The 17727-nt window shown below is 37.2% G+C and overlaps 1 protein-coding gene across 17 annotated transcripts in view; it reads left to right on the top strand.

The window, feature by feature from the left end:
- Window positions 1–15397, top strand: part of BAZ2B (bromodomain adjacent to zinc finger domain, 2B) — a 331540-nt gene extending 316143 nt beyond the window's left edge. For 16 of the 17 annotated variants that reach the window (XM_014534088.1, XM_014534089.1, XM_014534091.1 and 13 more), the window contains 5 exons: window positions 330–465; window positions 3957–4103; window positions 9553–9821; window positions 10065–10208; window positions 13941–15397. In XM_014534088.1, coding sequence (XP_014389574.1) covers window positions 330–465; window positions 3957–4103; window positions 9553–9821; window positions 10065–10208; window positions 13941–14094 — 850 coding nt within the window. In that variant the 3' untranslated portion in view covers window positions 14095–15397. Of the gene's footprint in view, window positions 1–329; window positions 466–3956; window positions 4104–9552; window positions 9822–10064; window positions 10209–13940 lie in introns of those variants that run through there. The other variant, XM_014534104.1, reaches the window with a different exon arrangement.
- Window positions 15398–17727: the final 2330 nt, after the last annotated feature.

The following is a 17727-nucleotide window of genomic DNA, read 5'->3' as shown; positions in this document are numbered from 1 at the left end:
TATCTTCTTGTATGTCTGTGATCCATATGGATCATGCTATTTGATCCATATGGATCATGCTATTTGCATGGTGCTTTGTAAAAACTTTTTTTTTGTTATGTGCATTGATAATCCTGCAAAGTAATCTTACATTTTTACCTGGTTGTGACTAAGCTTTGAGGCACGTAGCCACAGTCTGTGCACTACATCAAATTTAGTTGCTTAAACCTTATACTTATTGGCTGTTCCATGTTTTTGTCATTGCTTGGCTTTCAGTGTGATGATTGTTTCACATTCAGTAACCATAAATGTGGACATGACCTACTTAATTTTTCTATATTTCAATGCAGAATTGAAGAGGATATTGCTCCAGGGCTCAGGGTATGGAGAAGGGCACTGTCAGACGCTCGCAGTGCTGCACAGGTAGCTCTGTGCGTTCAGCAGTTACAGAAATCAATAGCATGGGAAAAATCAATTATGAAAGTTGTAAGTGTTTTCATTTAAGAAATACTATAACTCATTTAATTTGTCCTATTTTTTCCAATCTTCAGATCTTTCTTAATTATATATTACTTATTGTCAAAATAAAGTATGCTGTACTTGAGAGTTTGCTTATTCTTAACTGCATAGTTTGAGCTTTCTGAAGGAACCTACCAAATGTATTCTTTTGATTTTGATTTTGATTATCTCTCTGCTGAATGTTGTTTATAACTCTGGCTGAAGTTGTCTTCTATATTCTGTCAACATAATAGTTGTTAATCTAAATATTTGAAGATCCTTCCACTCTTGTAAACATTCCAGTTGGTAACATTACCTGCTACCCACATTCACTGCATTCCTAAAATGTCTTTATATTTCTATCAGTTTTCATTTTTTAATCCTAAGAAATCCTTAGAGAAGTAAATATAAGCAGAGAAGTCTTCCTTCGTGCACTGATATGTATTTGGCCTCTGATATAAATGACTTGAAGAATAGATCTTTTTTTAAAATATGTATATTTTTATTGATTTCAGAGAGGGAGAGGGAGAGAGAGATAGTGGCCTCTGTTTTGTACCAGGCACCAAATGCTATGTGTTCAAAATAAAAGCTATATTTCATATATTTTCCAGAAAGATATCATTTTAAATCATGTACATGTTCCTTTTGCCTTTTATATATCATATATAGAAATATCTATTATATGTAGACTTTTACTAATTACCTTATCATTTGCTTCTGAATGACAGGTTTGCTTTACAATTCAAATATATGAGATTTGGTGTCAAGAATGACTAAGTATTTACTTAAAATAATTATTTCCCAAAGAAAAGAAATGATTCTTAAATAATTTACCATTCTTCATTTTTACCTCTATGCTTAGACTACTTAAGGCCTTATTCATTCTTTACAAATAAATTTGGTTTCTTCTGTGGTTTTCCACTTCTTCCTAAAACGTCCATGGAATAATAAATCTGTAGTTTTCACAATATTCTCAAATTTAGGTCTTTCTAACCAGATTATAATTTATCATAAATTTTAATGCATTGTTCAGTTCATCTGCTAGCATTTTTGCTAGGTAAAATTTTTTCTTCTTAAAATTAGCATTAAAATCAGTTTAAAAGTCACGTACTCAAATATATTTGGTGAAATCTAAGCTATAATGAATCGAAAAGATTGAATTGCTACATCAAAATGAATTTTGTATAGTTATTTTTCCAATCTGTTCCAAAACTGTCATCCTGATGTGGTCAGTTTTGTTATAACCTATACACAGAAACCCAAAACTTGTACCAAAATCTGCCTTTATGTTAGTATACTTACTTTCTGCTGTCTAAAGCTTTATTTCAGCTTTTGCAAATTCATAAACCTTTACCATATATTAACATACAGTTTATCATTATATAACTCCATCTCTAATAATCTTCATTTCTTTTTTAATGCTTAACAATACATTATTTGCTATGAAATTACCTTAAATTGAAGGCAGAATCTCATATTCAAAGATTAATGAGCACTTTGTAACCTTTAATTAGAAATGTAACAGTACCTATAATAATCTTCATAATAAGTCATAACAAAATGTTAAAGTACTCGATATCTTTAGATATACCTTCTTTGCCAGAGACAAGGCTTACCAGAATGGAAGAAGCTATTGTAATTTATCTCCAGATAATCCTGCCCACAGTTATTATTAATGTTAAACAAAAGGCAACGTCTACTCTATTTTACTTTAGGAGCAAAGGAGTTAAAACCAAATATTAATACACTTGTTCTAATATATTGTGAGCTATTACTGTGATTTTTTGAAAATGTTAGGAGCTTAATATCTGCCACCCTTTCTTAATAATTGCCAGAAAGAAATTATTTTTAAATCATAAATGTGAGATGTGAAACAGACTTTATGGTATTTTTAGTTATCTATTGTAGAAAATATTGAGAATTTACTTAATGTTCATTAATCTGATTTTTAAATTTTAGTTCTAGTAATTTAAATATAACCTTCCAAATGTTATTTCTCAATGAATATTTTTACAATAGAAGTTTTAAAAATGTAACTCAAACTTGGAAAAATAGCACCCTCTTTAGCTATTAAACAATGTAGTATTAGGTAAGGTCATAAAATAAACACTGTTGCAGCATTAAAGTACTGCTTTTGCTCTTAGTACACATGCAATTTTAGTATTAGAAAAATTACATATATAGGGTCGTTAAAAAAAATTGTATACACACTTTAACAGCCGATAGCTCAATTGATGTTTCTTTCTTTTCAGATTTAACCCATTGGAATTAATAATTATTCAAAGTATGCATGCATTTTTTTGGGACACTATATTTGATATTTGTTAAGTTGAATAATCTATGCCTGCCATTTTGATAAGACTCTTAAGCTGTCATTGATGTATATTTGAGTTATATAAGACTATTTTAGTCTTTCCCAAATTGATTAATTGTATTGAGAATAAAAAATGAGGTTTGAACAGTTAAGCTACTTTGTTTTTAAGAGTATACAAATACATAATTGTACATCAGTATAAATGATTTACAGTTTAAATGTTTTCATTTTAAATATATCGGTTGCAGGACATTTTCTACTATGACGGGATATAAACTAAATGTCAAAATATAATGTTAGTACTTACATTTTTTAAAGTTGTCTTAAAAGTTTTACTTGTTTAACTTTCCTTCTTTTCCTTTGTGAAACTTGTTATACAGAATATGTATGCATGGGGGAAAGTCGTTTTATATATGTTAAAGTTCTTAATGGTATTAGAAACTTTTTTAACAGAAGAAATAATTTATTTTTAGTTCTATAAAAAAAATCATGACCTCTTAAATTCTTTAATTTATTGTATGATTTTTTCCCCTAAGAAATCATTTTGTAGGATCCATTTTCTACATTTGTGACACATGTTTGATTTGGATTGATGTCCAAAGTTTCCTAGTTTGGACACATTTTTTAATCAATCATAAAAAAATAGATGGATACTTTAGTCGAAATATAAGAACCTATTTTTTGTTATGTATATTATGTATAATTCTGATACTAATGCTAACCTAGTTTTGTTCTTAAAAATTAACTCTTATTTCTTTCTCAGGATATCATGAGGATGCTAAGATAAGCAAAAGATGAAATATATTAAAAAATTAAAACATCATGTATTAAAAGCTATTCATTGCTTTTATGTGCTCTGATGTCATGTTAATTATTTCATATGTTAATGTGTACATGCTTCTGAAATGTGTGCAGGCACTCGACCTCTAGCTTTGTTCTTTGCAGTGTACCTGAAATGTGCATTTACCCCAATTGAACTGCTCACCCGTCATGTGGTCCATATCTGTGTAACGAGAGATACATAGATGTGTATGGCTACTATATATTTGTTAGCAAGCGGAATGTTCATTACTAATGTAAACTAGGAATGACGGTTTGTTTAATATCCCAGTAAGCATTATTCATAGCAGAGTGCTAATATCAAATGCTTTTCCATGTATTATAGTACTGTCAAATCTGTCGAAAGGGAGATAATGAAGAACTGCTCCTCCTTTGTGATGGCTGTGACAAAGGCTGTCACACCTACTGCCATAGACCCAAGATTACAACTATACCAGATGGGGACTGGTTTTGTCCAGCTTGCATTGCTAAGGTAAGACCAATGAAAATGAAACCTTTTTTTAAATTGAGGTAACATTGGTTAATAATGTTTTATAAGTTTCAAGTGTGTAACATTATGATTCAACTAGAGGCCCAATGAATGAAAATAGTGCATGGGCGGGGGGGGGGGGGGGGGGGTGGTCCCTCAGCCCGGCCTGCGCCCTCTCGCAATTCGGGACCCCTCGGGGGATGTCTGACTGCAGGTTTAGAGGTTAGAAGAAAACCTTGTGAGAGAAAAAAACAAAACAGAGGCCATTCCAGTGAGGAGCTAGGGTTAACTTTCTGCATGAAGATTTGCCAGGCAAGGGAAGAGGGGAGGAAAGAGTGAGTGTGTGTGTGTGTGTGAGAGAGAGAGAGAGAGAGAGAGAGAGACAGACACCCCCCCCCCAAGACTCCAGGCTCTTTTGTTCTAATGCACAAAACTTTGCTTTCCCCACGTTTATCGCATGTCTAAGCACAAACCATCGTGTACTTCAAGCAACATGTGTTAGGGAAGGAGAAGGCAGCCTTAAAGCAAAGGGTGGGGGTGTCAGAAGTGAGTAACTCCTCTCGTCCCGCAGCTGAACTCCTCGGGCGCCTGCCTCTGCGAATCCACATTTATCTCTTGGCGCGTGGGAGGTTAGGGAGCCTTCATTATTCTGGGAGGGGAAGGTCACGGGGACTGCACCCGTGGTACTTGCCCCAAGTTTCGTTTCCTCACCCTCCCGGGTCACTTTCCAACCCACCACTGACCCAGTTAATGGGGTCAGAGGTCTAGGGGCCAGGTGGACCAGCTCTGAGGTCCCTGTGTCCACGCCCCACCCACTCCAGCTTCCCGCCTGCGGGCAGCGGCTCGGGGGTGTTCCGTCCTGCTGCGCACCAGACTCAATCTGACTGGGTGCACGGAGAGATCGGGCGGCTCTGCGGCACACAGCTCCATGGCTAGCGCCTTTGAATTGCGCATCACTGGAGGGGGGTAGGCGGGGGGAGGGAAAGCCTCCCCAGAAAGAGGTTTTTCAAAAGCCTTCTGGGACCCAGAGGTTGGCCGGCCAGGGCCTTCCTTACTCCGGCTGCTGGCAGCCGCCTTGGCCTGGTGCCACCCACTTACACCCCCGCCTTGGCCTGGCACCGCCAGTGTCCACTGCCACCCACCCCTGGTTACCTGTTCCCTGTCAGGTGATAAGCACCTGCCAGCCAAGGGGAGGGACCAGGAGGTTGGCCATTCTTAGCTTCAGGTTATCATTTGTAAAAAGGGACAGTATCTGCTTTATGGAAATTTGTAAGGACCAAATACGGCCAGGGGTGTGAAAATTTTAACTTCAAAAGTCTGCAACATGTTTATGTTAAACTGTATTTTACAAAATAGCAGAGGGTCCCACATGGCCTCATTTTCACTACTAATGGAAATGGCATTTTTTTAAAAATATATTTTATTGATTTTTTACAGAGAGGAAGGGAGAGGGATAGAGAGTTAGAAACATCGATGAGAGAGGAACATCAATCAGCTGCCTCCTGCACACTCCCTACTGGGTATGTGTCCGCAACCAAGGTACATGCCCTTGACCGGAATCGAACCTGGGACCCTTGATTTCGCAGGCCGACGCTCTATCCACTGAGCCAAACCGGTTAGGGCAGAAATGGCACTTTTTAATTTCTTATTACTTGATCATTTTTATTATATACTAGAGGCCTGGTGCATGAATTCGTGCATGGGTAGAGTTCCTCGGCCTGGTCAGCGACCGGGGCTGCTCGGGGCCAGCTGGCGGGGGGAGGGACTGAGGGAGATTGGCCAGCCAGCTAGGGGGAGGGACCCCGGGAGGTTGGCTGTGGGAGCGCACTGACCACCAGAGGGCAGATCCTGTGTTGAGCATATGCCCCTGGTAGTCAGTGCGGGTCATAGCAACTGGTTGACCAGTTGTTCAGTTGACCAGTTGTTCGGTCAACCAGTCTTAACAGTCGCTTAGGGTTTTATATATATAGTTAAATATAATCCAATGATTATCTTCACTGGTTGTACATAAACTATTTTTTCATTTTATAACTGTCAAGTTGTAGATAGTTTCTCTATACTATATGAATTATTAACAAGTCACTGTTTAAGTGTTAGAGATATCAACTGATAAGCTATAGGAGGTTTTGTTTTCAGTAAATGTGTAAATTAGAATTTTGGTTATCTATAACCAAAGGAGTAGACTAGGAGACAGAAGTTTTATGATCTCATACAAGCCCTTCTAAGTAAATGCAGCTTTCTAAGCCACTGCTTTTTTTGTTTTTTAAATATAGTGAATTAGATGTTGTTTTTACACCAATAAAAATATTAGAGCATTTGATTTTGATATAAGGATTTTAAATTAAGATTTTAAAATATCTTTCCAGTAATTCATTGTCACTTACAAATATTTATACTATACTCTCACATGGCTATTTCTGCATACATCATTGTAATTAAGTATTTTTACTCCATGTGTATGTGTGTATATGCCAATATATACACAGACGCTTTATTGTACTTATAATCACAGAACCACAGAATCAAATAGATGTATGTAAACATATACATATTGATATACACTCATGAACACATACACACAAAAGTTTCAAATTGCATTGCCTACGAAAGCCAGGCAAATGACACAAAAGAGCTGGGACTGTGGCAAATAGGAAGGCCATGCCCTCATTTAAATAGGATAGTCACCATTCAACCCCAGCCAATTGTTATCATATAGACCTGTGTGCAGAATCTACCAATATTTCAGGACTAGGGATTTTTATGCATGTCTGCCCAAATGTTAACTGTTGGCTACAAATTCAGAATTTCCACAAGCATTATATTGTAGTGTAATTATCATTGTTGTATTAAATTGTAGTGTAATTATCATTGTTGTTATGAACCAAACAACAACACATGGGCTGTTTACAGCCTGTGAGCAAGCAGTTCACAACTTCTGGTGTATAAATAGACAAACATAATAGAAATGTGCTCTTGAGTGTGTAATTCAATAGGTTCTGCTTAAGACATACTGAAGTTCCTTTTTGAATTTGGGTTCTTAACAAGATAGAGAGAATGGGTGGCTAGGAGGCATCTCTATCGCAGAACAAAGTAATCAGGTAACAGAGTAGTAGTATAAAAGCTTACTTTTGAAAGTATGTGTATATGCATGGTCTATAGCAGTAAGCTGATAAACATCATTTATTAAAGAAATACACAAAGACTTCATTTTTTTAAAAAAAAACAGCAAAAAGTCTTTTGCTTCTTTGGTTTAAATTTAATATAGGTGTTTTTTTTTTACTGTATTAATTTCTTAGAAAATTATCCCAAATAATATTTTAGCTCAAATAGGAACTAGAAGTTTTGGCCCATAATTTATGAAATTTTCTTGGTTTTTATTCAATCCAACTTAATTTAATCTAACTTAGTTATTAAGTGTAACAATTTAATTTTTATTAAATGGTCTTTTCTCATTATAGTAAATATTCTCTTTTTCATTATTTCAGAGTGCTAAAAGCTCAGTGTTATATGAAAACTGTAAGATTTTTGTGAATAAAAATTAATAAATTAATTGGAGAAGAGACTTAGTAAAACATTTTAATTATTTCAGCTAGTGACAGGGGTTAGTGATACTTTGATATGGTATCAAGAAGGTGTTAGTTTTATGGTTTGCTTTATTATTTTTTTAAAATACATTTTATTGATTTTAGAGAGGAAAGGAGGGGGGGAGAGAGAAACATCAATGATGAGAGAGAATCACTGATTGGCTGCCTCCTGCACGCCCCCCACTGGGGATCAAGCCCACAACTCAGGCATGTGCCATTGGTCGGAATTGAACCCGGGACCCCTCAGTCTGCAGGCCGACGGTCTATCCATTGAGCCAAACCAGCTAGGGCATGGTTTGCTTTATTATTTTAGTCATTTAAAATATCTCAACCATACTTTTAGCCACCAATAGGAAACTAAATATTTTTTTAAATTTTATTCTTCAATTACAGATTGCATTCAACACTATTTTGTATTAGTTTCAGGTGTACAGCACAGCGGTTAGAGAATCATGTAATTTACAAAGTGTTCCCTAGAACCAAATATTTTTAATTGCTTAATTAAGAGAAATTTTTTAAAAAGTGCTGCTAGAAGAGATCATGAAATTCTCAAAGAAATTGATATGAACTACAAAGAAATGTTTCTGGCCAAATTTATTGCAAAAATACAGCCAACTTTAAATTATGGCTAGATTAAATATTGACTCTGCATTCTAAGACTTAACAGTATGAGTAAAAGATGAAATAATTTTTTAAAAGAGGGTAAACACTATTCTGGAAAATCAAAACAAAACCCATACATTACCAGTGATATTGCATATCACTTTTCTCTTATATATTATATTTATTATAATACTCAACTCAAAATTCCATCTTATTTTCCTGTTCTAAATTGGGTTGGTGTGTTCATTGTTACATCAATGCACTGCCTGCATTTTCAGTTAGATTGCATAAGGCCACATTGAGATTTTCTTTCATGTAATTTGAGAGTTTGAATGACCTTACCAATTGTGTTGTTTACCTTATTTTATAGATGAGGAAAACAGGGCCTTGTACATATTTTTGTACAAAGTCCCATAGCTAGTTACTGACAGAGTCCTAGCTGAAATTTTACATGCTTTGATTCCAAATATAATCTATTTAATATTTCTTTATTGTTTTCCTCAAAACAGACGTCTTTTCTTTTTCTTCCTTAGCCTTCACCACTTCTTGGTTCATACCTCAGAACACAAGTTTGTGGAATTCTCTTTTTATAGCAAATGCATTTTTTTTCTTTATCCAGAAAAAAAAAAATCAATTTCCAGTAGATTTGATCTTACACATGACTTTTTCTCTATTGGGTAATTCATGAGCTATTTTTTATGTCTTGGCCTAGCTTTCTAATTACCTTTTCAAACTTTCTTATTAATAAGCTTTATATTTTTATTTCTATTCATCCTTGTTCTTAATTATATTGTGCTTTAAAAGATAGTATTTTTGGCCTGGCTGATGGGGCTCAGTGGTTGAGCATTGACCTATGAACCAGGAGGTCACAGTTTGGTTCCAGGTTGGGGCACATGCCTGGGTTGCAGGCTTGATCCCTGTGGAGGGCATGCAGGAGGCAGCCCATCAATGATTCTCATCACTGGTGTTTTTCTCCCCCTCTCCCTCCCTCTCTGAAATCAATAATTAACGAACTAACTAACTAAATAAATAAAAAGATAGTCTTTTTGTATCTTTAAACAAGTTACTGAGTGATCTAGATTAAAGGAACACTGCTGATAAGTTCTGTAGTAAAGGTGGGTTACCCTGAAATCAGTGTCTTCACGTTTTAAGATTTCTTAGGATAGATTTTTCAGCCTTATTATAAGAGAACAAATTTGTAGATCTCTTTTGAAAATAATAAAATTATTAACTTCCTACCTCATTTACTTTTTTTTTTATTAAAGGCAAGTGGTCAAACTCTAAAATTCAAAAAACTTCATGTCAAAGGAAAAAAGACTAGTGATTCAAAGAAAGCAAAGAAAGGACCTTTGACAGGGGATACTGAAGATGAAGACTCTGCATCTGCAAGCAGTTCACTGAAAAGAGGAAACAAAGACCTGAAAAAGAGGAAAATGGAGGAAAGCACTTCCATGAACTTGTCAAAGCAAGAAAGCTTTGCTTCTTCTATTAAGAAACCTAAACAAGATGATTCCAAGGACCTAGCTCTTTGCAGGTATTATTTCAGTTGCTATGCACTACATATTCGTGATATCTCATTTTATTTGCTTAGCGACCTTCTCACAATTTGTATAAATAGGAAAATATAAAAGTCTATAGTACAAGTAAATGCATCCTTTTACCTCTTTTAATAAATTAATTTGCATTGGTTTTCTTGAAAGATTACAAAAGTTACATTTTTAATAAAAATAGATAATTCTACAGCATAGATATTGATTTCAATCATTGTTCTCTTTAGTATGATTCTCACTGAAATGGAAACTCATGAGGATGCATGGCCTTTTCTACTTCCTGTAAACTTGAAACTTGTTCCTGGTTATAAGAAAGTTATTAAGAAGCCTATGGATTTTTCCACAATTAGAGAGAAATTAAGTAGTGGACAGTAAGTAAACCATTTCAGTTCAATATTTATTGAATGCTTGATATGTGCTAGATAATTTTCTAGGTAATTTTCTACTGAGCCAAAAATAGATGAACTTACAGCAAAGACAGAAGCCCTGATTTTGGAGGGTGTGTGTGTGTGTGTGTGTGTGTGTGGTGGTGGTGGTGGTGTTTGGTTAGAGTGATATGGTATGGATGACAAGTCAATCACAATTATTTAAATAATTAAAAAGCTGCTTTTGACATTGGAAGGGCACTGAACTCCACCTGGGAGGAGAAGAAAAGTATGGAGGAAGCCTCCCACAGTAAGTTAGTAATGGGTGAGCTGGAGCTTCTTTTGGGCATCAGTGGAGTGTTGACATCGTCTCATGTGGATTTAATAAATATTGATCCTGTAATGTTGTCAGATTATTATATGTAGGGAAAGGAGATCATTGGAAAATTTAAGTATTAAAACTTAATTATGAGTTTTTGGAGGATTCCAAAAACATGTATTTTAAGTGTGGAACAAAACTATTATTTGCTCCTTTCTACCATATTCTCTTTGTGGCCCTGTCTGAAGAGTAACTTGCTGGCCACAGTTCATGATCTTAGACCACCTCAGGCTCCTGCCAGAGTAGCAACTGTTAATGGAATTTAACTAGCTCTTGATGTTGGCCCATCTTGGAGCCACAAGAATGAGGCTGTTCACTTGACAGAATAAGCCCACACACAGGCAACCACATGTGCATGGCCAGCGTCTGTGAGCTGTATTTTCTTACCCCTTCCCTGCTCCCTTTCTTCCCATACCCCGGTTTAGCTTAATATAGCTCATGCCCATCACTTCTGGCAAAGTCACAGAAAATATGGAGAAAGAAGGAACTTTACATTGAAAGAATAACTACAAATTGTAGTGTAATTATCATTGTTGTTATGATCCTCATTATTATATAGTACTAGAGGACTGGTGCACAAAATTCGTACACTGGGGGGCAGGGGGGGTGTCCTCAGCCCAGCCTGCACCCGCTCCAATCTGGGACCCCTCGGGGGATGTCCGACTGCCCGTTTAGGCCCTGTGGGATTGGGCCCAAACCAGCAGTTGGATAGCCCTTTCACAATCTGGGACTGCTGGCTCCCAACTGCTCGCCTGCCTGCCTGCCTGATTGCCCCTAACCGCTTCTGCCTGCCAGCCTGATCACCCCCTAACCACTCCCCTGCCAGCCTGATTGACACCTAACTGCTCCCCTGCCGGCCCTATTGCCCCCAACTGCCCTCCCCTGCAGGCCTGGTTGCCCCTAACTGCCCTCCCTCCCTTGCTAGCCTGACCACCCACAACTGCCCTCCCCTGCCGGCCATCTTATGGTGGCCATCTTGTGATGACATGGGGGTGGCCATCTTGTGATGACATGGGCCTGGCCATCTTGTGAACACATAGGGGTGGCCATCTTTGTGCGAGGGTGTGATGGTCAATTTGCATATTACCTCTTTATTATATAGGATATTATTTAGTTCTTCCTGGCATTCCTTTGGTGAAAATCACCCTGCTCCATAATTTACATTCAATTTAGAAGAGTTGAGTAGAAATTAACGGGTAATGAGTGTCCCTCTCATATAAAATGATTTACTAGATTGACCAAATGACTACTTTATTTCTTTGAAGATTGAAATGTCAGTCTTTCAAAGGATTGTGGTTGTTTTTTTATTATAGAAAGGACCTGCCCAGAAAACATTATAAAATCAGAAAACATTTATAATCATTAAAACTATTGGCTCTAATGTGAACCAAACAGCAAAATGTATAGATATGGACTAGTTCTCTTGCTTTTTCTGTCTGTCCAAATAATTGGGTGTTTATGGGGTAGTACAATGGACTTTAAAATCCCCATGCCAGGACAAGATGTACACAGAGAGACTTGACCATGTTTAAAGTAACTCATGACTCTAACTTCCATGATTCTTTGAATTCCTGGAGAAGATGAACCTCAACCTCCAAACCCCCCAAACAAACAGACTTACGCATTAAGACAAAGTTACCAAAAGAGCTATATAATCAAAGTTCCCTTTTGAGAATGAATCCTGGTGAATGGAGGAGATCACACGGAGACAGGCAGAGAAACAGTCTGTTCCAATCCTGTTTGTGATGCCAGCTGTGTGAGAGGCAAGATTCAGTGGATTCAGTCTCCTCTAGTGTGAATTGTTCAGTTAAACCCAACCCAATGAGTTGGAACCAAAACCCACAAACAGTATTTCATATTTTTAAACTAGAAGTGGATAGAACAGTGAGGGTTCCTGGAAGGGCCTACTTTAATGAAAACTGCTGGGTTTCATCAGTGCCCATTCTTCTATAAAAGAAGGGCATAGAGTGGGGTTGCCTTTATCTCACCCTGAACATTGCCTAGAATTCTCTCTGGGATTCCAGTCTCCCTAGCATTAGTCATTAACCTTTCCTATGGTAAGGAACAGCCTACAGCTTTAAACTGTTGTATATGAATTATACACATGTTATATGATTCCATTTATGAGAAATTTCCAGAGCACAGATGGGTGCTTGCCTGGAGGTGGGAATAGGGAGGAATGGGGAGAGACTGCTTAATGGACAATGTGCTTTGGAACTAGATAGAGGTGGTGATAGGACAGTATTGTGAATGTACTAAATACCACTGAATTGTGTACCTTGAAGTGGTTAATTTTGTGTTATGTGAATTTCAACTCAATAAAAAAATAATTCCAAGAAGAACAGGAAATGGATAAGGTTATAAATAAGGCCTGAATTAACTCTGTGAGCTCATTACAGAAAAATAAATTCTATTTCTTTTATTATCGCACATAAAAAAAGAAGGAGGGAGTGGAAACTGTACAAGTTATTTCATCAAAAAAATACCTCCACTTTTATCAGGTTGCTCAGAGCTTTAGTGTGTGTTGCTAAGGTATTTATAATGGGAAAGTTATCTTAGTACTAGCTTATCATAAGTTGGAATTCATTTAAATTTGAATTTCCATAAGCCCTGAAACAAACCACTCCTTTCTTACCAATAAGTTCAGGCAGACTCATTCACTCTTGTGTTCTCTTCCTCATGTTCGTACAGAAAAAGAGAAGTGGGCTCTCCCACTAAAAAAGCACTGAGCCACAATGTTGCTGACTGAAAGCCAGGTCTTCATAGTGCTATCTTGGGTGAAGGGGCAGCACATGCTTTTTTTGGATCATCATACTCCCAATACTTGAGCACAGTAGTATATTTAAAGAGAGAAGAAGAGAAATGGGATGTATGTAGAAGGCACAGGGCAAGTACCATGTTGACAGTGCATAGGAAGCACTTATATCTAGTGCAGATATTTTGAATGTGAACAATAGGGGTACTATGAGCGATACAGTTGGTCAGAGGTGTTAATAAATGAATCAAATGGGAAGAGTCCTATAACAGAATTAGGTAAACCAGGAGATATAGGTAAACCAGGAAATTGGATGTGGGGGAAATGCTAGTAAGTTGAAATTTATCTTGTTTTTCAGAGAAATCTGTTTTTCCATTTCATCTGTCTTTAAATCCCATGTGGTTCAGACCACATGCAATTATTTTACATATTCCATGTATAAGAGGGTATAATATGTTTTCTATCACTTTAAATGCAGGTATCCTAATCTTTTTCTTTTCCCTTTCAGTTTTCCTTTTTCTTTTACCTTTTATTACCTCTTTATTTGATTACAAAACAAAACCACCCGACAAAAGCACCCTCTAAGTCATGTGTTTTCTTTCAGGTATCCGAGCCCTGAATACTTTGCTCTGGATGTCAGGCTTGTGTTTGACAACTGTGAAACATTTAATGAAGATGATTCTGACATAGGCAGAGCTGGCCACAGTATGAGGAAGTATTTTGAAAAAAAGTGGACAGATACTTTCAAAGTGAGCTGAAGTTATAATCTCTCTCTTCTTTCCTTTTAAACAAGGACAAATGAGACCAGCAATGTGAACTGAATTTACATAAATGTGCAAGGCACATATATAATGACTTTTTTTCCTTAAAATAAGTATCAAAAAAAAAAGTATCAGAAGAATGATACCATTTTTAAAGGCTTCACTCCTACAACAACCAAGGCCCTTGGTTATTGGTTTGTGTGATTTATCAGCTAATTTAGGTAGAACAGGGAAGCACACCCAAAGAATTTTCAAAGGAAAGGGTGTTATAGTGCAATAGCAATTAAAATATATCAAATCGCACTGAATATTCAACACCAGAGCTCTAACGTGGGAAATGGTTCTCCTTTCCCTCTCAATAAATATCTATTTTTCATTTTTTTACTTTGTAGTTTATTTTTTAGTGAATGTATTTAATTTTATGAATTATTTATGATTAAACCACATCCAGAATCTTCGTTTTCTGTGAAAAGGAAGAACTAGTAAATTGCTTTAAATCTTGAAAATACAACAAGGAATGTTTTAAAATATAAAACAAAGCCAAGTTAAACTGTTTACACTGATGTGCTATAAAAGCACCAAAAATAAACTTTACTGTAGAGTTACAAGTACATTTATATATATATATATATGTTGCTGCATCACTTGTGTAGTTAAATTGTATTTCAAGACAGTGAAGAAAAGTTGACATGTATATACTGTTCATTATTGTTTATATTAAGTCTTGCTTTAAATATGTATTATGTGTATATATTGTTTGCAGACATTATTGTTTATGCCTTAGAAGGACTGTAGCATTTTATTTTAGTCTGAAAGTAATTACAGCTCTACAGCTTGTACAGTAATTATCCTCTACCAACACTGTGGCGTCTCCTTGATCTTGGTAGTGCCTGCCTTTGAAACAGGGTGTAGGGGATATTAGTTTTCCATTTTTCTATTTTGTTATATAATTTTAAGCCACCAGGGCCTAAATTAAAGTATAATCATTTGTATCCATGTGGAATAAAATTGTGACAATTTCCTACACACACAGTATTTTTTCATAGAAACATTTCCCTCCCATTTGCCTTGCCTCAGAAATAAATTTAAAAGACATTTGTAACCACTGTGTTTTATCTACTGTGTGTTGTGGTGGCCTGTTGGAGGCAAATAGATCAGACTTTTTTTTGTATCTATGTAAGAGTACTTGAAGTTTTATTTAAAATAAAATGTTGTGGAAAAGGTAGCATTCTTTTTTTTAGGAGTGTTATTTTTCACTACTATGTGTGGCACGGATACAATAAAAGACTTTTACAAACTAGCTTTTAGTTTTTCTTAATCTGAAAATATAGTCTTTCCAAAAATCAATTAATTTAAATTTGATTTTTATAGAATCATAAGGGAGGAGCAGCAGAGTGTGGTTCAAAGAACATTGAGCTGGGGGAAGGTGGGGTGGTATTAAGTCACGTGATAGAACTTTCATGAGTCTCTGAAACTCTCTGGACCACGTTTTATTGTGGTTGTTGGTTGTTGGTTTTCTACATTTTCAATATTAAAATATTAAAATAAATTTTAAGGTGTTGTTCTGATAAGAGAAATGTCTCTATTGGTAGACACATAACCCCATGATCCCTAAGAAATTTCGATCATATAAATTAGTCTAATAAGTCATGAGACAAGAAGTGCAGCATTCATGAGAAGTGACGTGACACCTTGCTGGGCTCTGGAATCACGGCGAACACGACAGACTCAGGCGCGGCCTTATGGAGCCTGTTGCCTAGTGCAGAAGTGGCCCTTAGATAAAGTTCTTAGAAAATGGCTTTTAATGGTGAAGGGAGAATAAAAAAGTTTTGAAGAAAATATTCTTAAATTGAAAATGCTTCAAAGCCGCAGAGTATTTTCTAAAATCCCTAGACTGTTTGTGAAGACTTACATAAAAATCAGCTGTTATTATGTAAATATGTCAGTTTCTGTTAAACCAAATATTGTGGTGATGCCTTAAGGGGCTGGTGCTTAATCAAAAAATACCATGTGGAGCAGGATACAACGTGGTGCTATGAAAAAAGTCTTTGGTTTTGTGTTTATAGAACCGCCAGATGCTTCCTGGGGCTTCTTCTTCAGGAGGGCTTTTTGCCTTAGGGATGATACATGCTTATGGTAATTTATATTAGATGGTACATAAGTGGATTATTTGATGATAACGTCTGTTGTTTGAGAGGCTTATACTGAGAAATAAAACACACACACACACAAAAGAACAGTTTTTCAAGAGTGATCATTTTCTTTTAAAAATAAGATATCCTGCCCAGCAAGTGTGGTTCAGTGTTTGAATGTCAACCTATGAACCAGGAGGTTACAGTTCGATTCCCAGTCAGGGCAAATGCTCTGGAATACGAGCTCAATCCCCAGTAGGGGGCGTGCAGGAGGCAGCTGATTGATGATTCTCTCATCATTTATGTTTCTATCTCTCTCTCTCCCTTCCTCTTTCTGAAATCAATAAAAACATTTTTTAAAAATTAAAAAAATAAGATATCCTTGGGTAAAGCCAATTACTATATTATGAGGACGTTGTAGCACCCCTAAAGGATAGCCAATATCTAGCACCAACTCACCAACAATGTGACTGTGGCATCTTAGAAGTAGACCCTTCAGCCCAAGGCAAACATTCAGATGACTGGAGCCCCCCACCGACATCTTGACTGCAACTTCACAAGAGACCCTTAGCCAAAACTACCCAGCTAGGCCACTCCTGAATTCCTGACCCACAAAAAAAGATGAGATAATAAAGGTTTGTTATTGTTTTAAGCCACTCAGTTTTGCGTAATTTGTTGCTGTGGCCAGTTTCTCTAGGATCTTATGTAAGGAGGCTCTGCGCTCTCCAGGCGACCACTTTACACTCCAACAAGCAGTGGAGGAGGATTCGTTTTCCCCACCTCCCAACCGATGTTGACTGTTTGTTTGGATTATTTTTCCCTAATAATTAATTACAGAGTTTGAATTTGAGTAATGTGTTTCAAAACTATCAAGCAGTTTCTCTAGTCATATTAGCTTCAACTTTGATTTGCCTTTTGAAATTTTTGTTTTATGTAGATACGAGAGGCCCGGTGCACAAAATTCGTGCAGGGGGCAGGGTGTGTGTCCCTCAGCCCAGCCTGCACCCTCTCCAATCTGGGACATCCCTCTCACAATCCAGGACTGCTGGCTCCCAACCGCTCGCCTGCCTGCCTGCCTGATTGCCCCTAACCCAGTGATCAGCAAACTGCAGCCCCTTCAGTGTGGCTCTTCCACAAAATACCACGTGTGGGCGTGCACGTACAGTGCGATTGAAACTTCATGGCCACACTCAAGGGGCCAAAGAGCTGCATGTGGCTCGCGAGCCGCAGTTTGCCGACCACTGCCCTAACCACTCCCCTGCCAGCCTGATCGACACCTAACTGCTACCCTGCCAGCACAATTGCCCCTAACTCCCTCCCCTGCTGGCCTGGTCGCCCCCAACTGTCCTCCCCTGCAGGCCCAGTTGCCCCCAACTGCCCTCCCCTGCAGGGCTGGTCCCCCCCAACTGTGCTCCCCTGCAGGCCCGGTTGCTCCCAATTGCCCTCCCCTGCAGGCCCGGTTGCCCCCAACTGCCCTCCCCTGCAGGCCTGGTTCCCC

This window comes from Myotis brandtii, unplaced genomic scaffold (genome assembly GCF_000412655.1).
Source record: "Myotis brandtii unplaced genomic scaffold, ASM41265v1 scaffold125, whole genome shotgun sequence".
In the NCBI taxonomy this organism is placed as follows: domain Eukaryota; kingdom Metazoa; phylum Chordata; class Mammalia; order Chiroptera; family Vespertilionidae; genus Myotis; species Myotis brandtii.
This window is presented reverse-complemented; position numbering and strand designations above follow the sequence as displayed.